Consider the following 9,094-nt stretch of genomic DNA (forward strand, 5'->3'; position numbering starts at 1 on the left):
GAAGGAAAGAAAAGTAAGAAGAGAAACAGAAAGGTTTTGCTAGAATCCCTCACCTGGGAAACACCCCAGGGTAAGGCCAGCTCAGAGCCTGGCTCAACAACTGCAGTTCCCATTCCCCCTCTTTCCTTGGGAGTATGAAATCCCCATTTTACAGGTGTGAAAACTAAGGCTCAGAGGCATTAAATCTTTGTATTTTTCCCCCACTATGGATAAATCGTTTACAGGCACAGTAAGAGAATATCTGGGAGAAACAAAACAAGTAAATAATTGGTATATCTTTCAGCTAATGGTGGAAAAATACAAGTTATCGTTTCTCTTGAGAGCAGATTTAAATAAGTTTTACCAATAAGTCAGACTTCACAGAAAGAGGGTAGGGAACACCAGCAAAACTGAACTCACTGTTCCGGCGAAGGAGATTTTGGTGATTTTTCTGACACCATCGCGGTATTTCTCTCCCAACAGTTAAATCTTGTGGCTCGGTTTTTTTTAGGTGAAGTGGGAAACAGAGGAAGGTGTGAGTGACCCATGGACCCCACCCCTGCCCCGGTGCGGGGTTGGGGGGCTGAATTTAAATTCAATCTTCTTCAGGAACTTCCTTGTACTTCTACCTGCTAAAGGTGACAGTTTCCGCATGGCCTGACCGGTCTCATTTGCGTTTGCGTTTCTATTAAACATTTCAGGAGTCCAGGATGATGCCCCATCGTCTCCGCCAAATCCTGCAGTTTGGGTGAGGGGTGGGAAACCAGCCAGAGTTCGGCGGACTTTCCAGGTTTGGGCTTTTCCCTAAGTGTGGGACCCCGGTGGGCACAATCTGGTGACAGCTCGCTCACAAACAGCTCCTTGACCTTGGGAGCAATTTCGAAGCACGTTTGTAAACGTGACGATCTTAGTTCCAGCCTCACCGCTCACGAGGATGAAGTAATCAGTGAATTCATCTAATACTTTAAACTTATTAGGAGCAAAACGCTCTATCAGTGTTTGGGAGTGACGGCGGAGGTGTTATTAAACTCCAGCCTATTTGGATGTGAGGGACAGGGGACTGAGAATAACTCAGAGGTCAGCAGCTGGGGAATTACACCCGAGGGAAGCTCCGGGCCTGAGACAACCTGAGCCCGACGCTGCTACCCTCCACAGACAAGGCGGTACAACCAGAGCGCGCTCCCAGCAACGCTGTTCTCGCTGAGTTTGTAGCCATTACGTCACAGCCTCCTCCGCCCCTCATTGGGCGAGCCCGTCCAGTCATGTGACTACAGCATGGCCTATAAATAAGGGCGAGGAGACGGCGGTGGTCCGCCATTTCGTGGACGACGGGTGTGGGAGAGCATCTGTCGGTGCCAGGCGCGAGGGGACCAGGAAGACCCAGCTGGGGGTGTGTGGATTTGAGCCTACGCGTTTCTAACCCGAGGTCTCGGTAAGTGACCAGCGACTAAAGGAATGAGGTGGGAAATGGGCCTTAACGGGACCGAAGTGGGGCCAGGCCCAATGGCGGCGCCAGATTGAGACAAAGAGACGCTGCCGCCATTTTGTGACGTTCAGCACGGGGCGGTGGCGGGGGGCCCCGGCCCCTCGGAGGATATATCCAGGTCTCAAAGTGGAGGTGTTTTTAACTCTTCACTGGGGGCGTGAACCGGAAAGTGAGATTGCCCGAGAGATGAGGCGAAGGAGGACTCGGTAGTCCGTCGTACTCCGGGCCGCGGCTTTTCAATTTATGGCGCCTTTTTTTTTTTTAGGCCCCGCGTTTTCTTAGGTAGCTGCTCATGATTTTTTTCCTCAAGTCAGTAATCAAGATTGGGCCTTTCGATCCATCCCTAGTAAATGATTTCTGTACTCATCTTCATTTTTATGTTCTTTTAACTTGTTATAGTCTGAACCCAATCACTTTTATTTTTTTAAACCGCTCTTCCTTGAGCTGTTTTGTTGTTGTAGCTCTTTGCATTAATACGTAGGCCTGTAACTGGTCACGGTAAAGTTTTTGGAAAAAGGAAAAGAACCCATTTCCCGGCAATGGTTTGGTCTCATAACTCTCCTGGGTGCAGGGTGGGGTCACACAAATAGGATGTGTCTGGACTGGCTTGTTTAATTGGATAAGCCCAGAAAGAGAAGAAAGTGGCTCTTGAGCTGAGTTCTTGGACTGGCTGCTCTTTTATGCAGTTGATACTGGCCTATAAGTTGATTAGATTCATTGCTGAGACGACTTCGTAAGTACTTAAGATTTATCAAAGACCCCTAAGTGCCTAAATTCTTGTATAACAACTTTTTTCCCCTGAGGTGAATTAACGTAAGATTCATTTTAAAGTGCACAATTCAGAGGTTATTAAGTACATTTGCAATGTTATGCAGCTACCATCTCTCTAGTTCTAACCCGTTTTATACCCCCTAAGGTGACCCGTACACATAAGCAGCCACTTCCCTTTTGCCCTGTCCCCTTTTCCTCCACCAGCCCCTGGTAGCTACTGATCTACTTCTGGATTTACTCATTTTGGATATTACACATGTACAGAATCGTAATATGTGCACTTGTGTGTCTGGTATCTGTAACTTAGCATGGTTTCAAGTTTCATCCACGTTTGTAGCATTTATGGGTACTTCATTCCTGAATAGTACTCCATTGTATGGATAATATATTTTGCTTATCCACTTACCTGTTGCTGGACATTTGGGTTAACACTTTTTGGGTGTTGAGAATAGAATGAGGTACATCTTTTAATAACAAGTTTGTCTTGCTGCTTGAGGAATGAAGCTGGTTAACTTCTGGCCTGTGAAGGCACATTAGTATCACGTTTCTAGTGGTTTGTCTTCAGCGAGTTGTATTTGCTTTTGAGTAGGCTGTCCTACTTTTCTAGGTGTTTTCTGTTTAGTTTTTTAAGATTAATTTGAAATAGGTAAAGTCCTTAACTCAGTTTCCACTTTGTGGTAAATGCTCCTCCAGTGTGTTGTTTCCCCTCACTCTTCAAGGAGGCTTTTTTTTTTCTTAGGCAATCTGTGCTGGCTTCCATGCAGTTATCGGTAACTGTTTAAAGGGTAGTGCTTTTAGTGTTGGGGGGTTTTAGTATTTTTGAATTCTTTCTTAAGGATCTGTTTTTCACTGTGTGGATTATGATATTTTGGGGGTTTTTTTTGTTTTTTTACAGAAATGCATCGTGATTCCTGTCCGTTGGACTGTAAAGTTTATGTAGGTAATCTTGGAAACAATGGTAACAAGACTGAATTGGAACGAGCTTTTGGCTATTATGGACCACTCCGAAGTGTGTGGGTTGCTAGAAACCCTCCTGGCTTCGCTTTTGTTGAATTTGAAGATCCTCGAGATGCAGCAGATGCTGTCCGAGAGCTAGATGGGAGGTAATTTATTGATTAATTTATACTAATGATAAATAATGTTGATCGTGTTTTAATATTTAAAATCTCTAGGATACGTGGCTTGTAGATGGCTTCTTGGCTATCTGAAATTGATGTTACTGGAGATTTACATAAACCTTTTCTGACAATCAAAGGAGTGAACAGTTTTAGTGTAGATACCTAGGAAAAGTTTCTTTTTATTCAGTTGGCCATTGAAGAAAATAATTTTAACGGTCAGTTCTTGGTGGGTGGATAGCTGCATATGGTTGAAACATTTTAATCTAAATGCACCACAAAGCATCAACTGTGTTGTCACCTTTGAATTGTTTCTAAAATAATTGTGGAATCAGACATTTCTCTTATGGCCACAAACTGATTGTAGGTGGATGATGGTTACGTGGGTTTATTGTACTATTATCTTTTACATGTTGGAAATAATTTTGTTTAGGAACTGTGGCTCATACAGCTATTTCCCTTTGCATTTACAATGGTCTGTTAGCTGGCTGATAAGCAACACCTGAGTCTTAACAGTGAACAGGTGTTGCCCTTCTGCTTCCTGGCATTTGAAAACCGTTGGATTTCATGAAAACAAGGAAAATAATCCTTAAGATCCAAAAATTAAAGGGTCTGAGAGTTGGCTGTAAAGCTGTAAAAAAGGTCATTATTCTAAGCAGGTTACAGAAACATTTTTCCAGGGCCCCACCTCTTGCCAGTCACTGTCCACATATGGTGAATTATCTAAACATAATGGTTGTGGACCAGTGAAAAGGTGGGAAATAACTGCCCTTTTTTTTTCCCTCCTGTTCTCAGTAGTCTTATGTGTCAAGTATTGTGTGTGATGATTGAGGGGAGAGGGAGATGTAAAATGGCCAGAATGCTTCTGTCTTAACTTACTGCTACTTACCTGGCGGGGGGCGGGGGGGTTGGGGAGGAGAGGAGACCAACGGATACAGAGAGTAAGATTGGTAAACAGTTGTTGCAGCCTCAAAGGAAGAAGTCGAAACAGGATGTACAGATGAACTAGTTCTGGGAGGATGAATCCAGGCGTTTTCACACTTAAATTGCACCTGTTAACATTGAGTCCAGTGATCAGACTAACGGCAATAAAATGTAAGGAAGTTGGTTTCCTTTACTAGAAAAAATAAGGGAACTAAAACTTGCTTTGGTATTAAGGATTCTGCAGACATTAAGATGTATTTTTTGCAAAGAAGCTAGTTATAGGAGTGGGGGTTTTTTCCCCTTGCTTTAATCTCCTAGAAGGACAGTTGGGCTGCTTTAAATTTAACGTTTCTTCTCCTCCTAGAACACTATGTGGCTGCCGAGTAAGAGTGGAACTGTCGAATGGTGAAAAGAGAAGTCGAAATCGTGGCCCACCTCCTTCTTGGGGTCGTCGCCCTCGAGATGATTATCGGAGGAGGAGTCCTCCACCTCGCCGCAGGTACTTAGAGAGAGCGTGTTTAGAGGTATTGGTGTAATGGAGTAGCTAATAGGAGCAGGTATTTCTCTTAAAGTTTGTTGGTGGGTTTTAAATTTTGAGGAATCAGGTTTTTATGAAACATTTGCTGGGTGTAGTTTGGGATATGTGAGTTGTGCTGAGTGTTGGCTTGTCTTTAGGTCATTGTTCATGTTGGTAGTCAGTAACTTCTATCTTGGATCTATCTTCTAGTTCATCTTCTAGTTGCATCTTTCCAAGTCTTCCCTTATACTTCAATTTAGGCCTTTTTCCATTTCTTGACTCCATAATGACAAACATTACATTCAACTCTAGCTCTTCACAAAAATGTGTTTTCTATTAGCACGATTGTAATATTTATCAAGCAGGCAGCTGTTTTAATGTTACAACTGGTAAAGTAGAAATCATTCTGAAACTAACTTAAGTCACTGACCAATAAAGGGGGCTAAAGTAATCCCAGTCATCTGTTCTTCAAACCCAAATAGGAGAGAATGCAGTTTTTTTTATAATTGAAAATGGCATCATTCTTGGACCAGGCAGTATTGTCTGGATGCTAACTCCACATCTCCTCAAACCTCCAAATAGTTTCTGTAGGACTGAATTTACCTCTTACAGGTGAGTGAAGTCCTAGGAGATAGGAGTTCAAAATCTTGCCCCTTTTGCTGTTTTGAAAAACAAAACACACTGTTGCCCATCATAATAAAGAGTATTTGTTAGCTAATAGATGGTTGTACTGATGGCTTGTTTTTCATTTTTTTTTTGTGCTTTTTGGTCCATCTATTAATAAAAATGAACCCCGTTACAGAGTCACCATCATGTCTCTTCTCACCACCCTCTGAGTCTGCATTAGCCAGTCAACTAGCCCTTTCAGCGTCATGTGACCAGCGCGCCCCATTCAGCTTGGCTGGTGTCGTTTCACATGACCCAGGCATGGCCAGTCGTCAGGTTGCACCGCCCTTTGGTTCCCGAGCATGCTGTTTTCTCTCAGCCTTCTCTCCAACCTTAACCAAATCGGCAGCAGCCACCTCGACCGCCCACACATTCCTGGCCAATCAGCTCAGCTGTTTATTTACCAAATGTCTTCACAACAACTACAGCAGCAGCCTTCGGCTAACAAAAAAGCAGGAAAAATCCACAACACCCCCTTCGCCAACCAACTAAATCCAACGCAACATCTGGCAAAACCTTTTCAGCAAATTCTTCCTGGCCGTCAGTCCGGCAGCCTCACCTCACCATTTCTAGCTTGTTGAAACCCAAAAACTAGTAAGTTTTTCCTGCTTATACAGTTTACTGCTGGTTAAAATAAGGAGTAAGCGGCTTAAAGTAATTCTTTTTTTCTGGATCAAAGGCTGGCTGTGCATAATTGAATGGTAACGTACATATATATATTGCTTGAATAAAACTTTTAAGGGTGATAGGGAACTCATAATGTAACTAGACCTTCAAATGAAACTTATTTGCATGTGTGAGATGCCAAACTAAAAATTTTAATAACTCTAACAGATTTAGCTTTCCTTTCTAGCAAAAATTTGTTGAATCCTATCACCTTTAAATGGTTTTACTAACAGTTTTCAAAATTTTTAAATTATGGGGGTGAAGTGGGCCAAGCTAAGGTAATTTTGATAAGCCTAAACACACTCTTAAATGTGATGATCACAAATGCAGTTCTAATGTAGCACTTAATGGCATCAGTATTTACACCTAGCGCGTTTTCACAAAATTACACTATCCACCTGGTACCTAAGTCTTGTCATGGACTTGCAGGTTTGCATGGGTTCCAAATACTGGTTTATGGTACTGTTTTTGGAACTACTTGTGGGACTACATTTTGGTGTGGTGTTTGGGTAGTGAAGTTAGTTTGACATGAAGTTTTGCATTGGACAGATCTGCTGTGAAGCATTCTTTGTTAAAGTGAATCCATGGTTGGAATACCTGCTTTTCACTTGAGCTTTTGGTTCCTTAATCCTTCTGTGCCTTTTTTTTCTTTTCTTTTTTTAAAAAAAATTTTTTTTTATTTTTTGGACGATGGGTGCCAGTTCTTCGGCACATTCACTGGGCCCAACAGTGAGATTGAAAAGTTGGGAAATGCCTCACGCCATAAATGCTAATTGACAATTGGCCTAATTTCCCTGTTTTCTGCTTTTAGATCTCCAAGACGGAGAAGCTTCTCCCGCAGCCGGAGCAGGTGAATAACCTTTTTTGGGGGCCACATTCTCAGAAGTGGGAGTGTCTGTGCTATTCCTAAGCTGTTTCCCAAATGACTTGGTTAATTAATGGTGATAGACCTTGACTTCAGTAATGAATCAAGTGGCATAGCTTTTAGCTTTCAGAAACTTCTCTTATAAGTATTTGTTGTGTATAATCCTGAATGGCACTGTTTTTCTTTTCCCTCTGACTTCAGGTCCCTTTCTAGAGATAGGAGAAGAGAGAGATCACTGTCCCGGGAGAGAAATCACAAGCCGTCCCGATCTTTCTCTAGGTCTCGTAGGTAAGATCTTTAATGACCTGAGCCATTTAAGACCTTGCATACATAACGTATTAAAAGTAGAAATAGGTCTTCTTTTAAGCCACTTGGATAAAAATTTTACAACTTTTTCCCATAAAAATCTTTTGATGTTTTGTCAGAGTGTAACGGAGTTACAGGTGTAACTTCTGTTTTTCTGTTTATCAGCCGATCTAGGTCAAATGAAAGGAAATAGAAGACCAGTTTGCAAGAGGAGTGGTGTACAGGAAATAACTTCATTTGACAGGAGTATGTACAGAAAATTCAAGTTTTGTTTGAGACTTCATAAGCTTGGTGCATTTTTAAAATGTTTTAGCTGTTCACATTTGTTTGTCTCTTGGAACAGTGACACATAAAGATGTAATTCTCTATGGTTTGAAATGGATCATATGAGGCATGTAATATCAAGAATTGTTACTTTACAATGTTCCCTTAAGCAAAATTGAATTTGCTTTGAATTTTTAGTCTTGCACAGACTGATAATAAACCTCTAACTCCTGCCCAGCTAAAGTGTGATGTTTAATATTACGGAAACAAAACTGGCAAAAATTGAAAAGACTCTGTAGCTGGGATATGGTATGCAGCTGTAGTTAAGCGGTCTTTAAAAGCTGCTGTGAACACAAGCCAGCAGGTAAAAATTAAAGCTGCACCTTTAAACTAGATTAGAGGTTTAAAAATTCCACTAGTCTTCACACCGGACAAGAGGTTGTCCAGTGGGTTTAGAATCTAAGAAGTTTCAAGAAAGTTAGTTTACCTTCTGTGATTGCTGTATATGGATACCTAGCTCTTTGTAATATTATTTGGAAATTTGAGACTTTTCAAGATACCTATGTCCTGCCAGTTTAAGGGTACATTGTAGAGCTGAACTTTGAGTTACTGTGCAAGATTTTTTTTTTCATGCTGTCATTTGTAATATGTTTTGTGAGAATCCTTGGGATTAAAGTTTTGGTTACAAATTGTTGTTTAACCTGAAAGCCTGTTTTTCCTTGCAAAACTAAAATCTGAGCTTGGTACCAATCAAGTCCAGGTATAACATTCCTATTGGAAGCCATACTTACATTTTCTTGTAAAGTGCTTTTGAAAATAAAATATTAACATAATTGTGTAATAGTTGAACCCACTATTACCATATTTCTTGTCCCATAGAAGGCAGTTGGTTACACAAATCTTATTCTGTAAGAAACACAATTTGAGGCTTTTGAAGTGAAGGAAATTTTTGGTTGTCCACCTAAGCGATGATACATTTTTAGGAGTAGAAGCCAGTTCAAAGTCCTTGATATTCAGTGACCAACATTTTAAAATATATCCACCTGATACATTATAATCCAAAGTTGCTGGTTTAAAAAAAAAAAATTAGCATGAATACGTTCCACAAAGCTTTTAAAAATTGCTTCCATTTTATATAATTTGAGGTGTTGCATGGGGGTTCTAAATTGATCCATCATGATGTGAAATTCACTATATGGTTCAAATGTAACAGTGCAGAATTGAATATGGAGGCATGCATAACCTTCCTCTTAGAAATCTAGAGGAGTTGTAATTTCAAATTTTTGTGCAATTAGATTAAATCATAATGCAACAGTCTTTTGGCTTAGTTTCCTTAAATGTGCTGTTTAAAGATAGTTTTGGATTATGCTGTACTGACATTAATATGAAAGATAAGTCATTATATTAATCTATAAGGATGTTTTATAAGATGCAGATCCTAAACAAATTATTTCCAGTGGTCCTTCTTCACCCTTCATGCACATATCAAGGGAGGGAGAGTCCTGGGTGTCAGAGGGGGAGAATTGGTGTCAGTG

General features: G+C 40.9%; 1 protein-coding gene across 1 annotated transcript; it reads left to right on the forward strand.

Annotated features, from left to right (window-relative positions):
* Positions 1-1,276: 1,276 nt before the first annotated feature.
* Positions 1,277-8,876, forward strand: SRSF3 (serine and arginine rich splicing factor 3). Its single transcript, XM_030870908.2, has 6 exons — positions 1,277-1,411; positions 3,132-3,339; positions 4,640-4,774; positions 6,936-6,974; positions 7,191-7,277; positions 7,461-8,876. The coding sequence occupies exons 2-6, from the start codon at positions 3,134-3,136 to the stop codon at positions 7,486-7,488; spliced, it is 495 nt and encodes a 164-aa protein (XP_030726768.1). The 5' UTR covers positions 1,277-1,411; positions 3,132-3,133; the 3' UTR covers positions 7,489-8,876.
* The last annotated feature ends 218 nt before the right edge of the window (positions 8,877-9,094 follow it).

Source organism: Globicephala melas, chromosome 11 (genome assembly GCF_963455315.2).
Source record: "Globicephala melas chromosome 11, mGloMel1.2, whole genome shotgun sequence".
NCBI classification, from domain to species: domain Eukaryota; kingdom Metazoa; phylum Chordata; class Mammalia; order Artiodactyla; family Delphinidae; genus Globicephala; species Globicephala melas.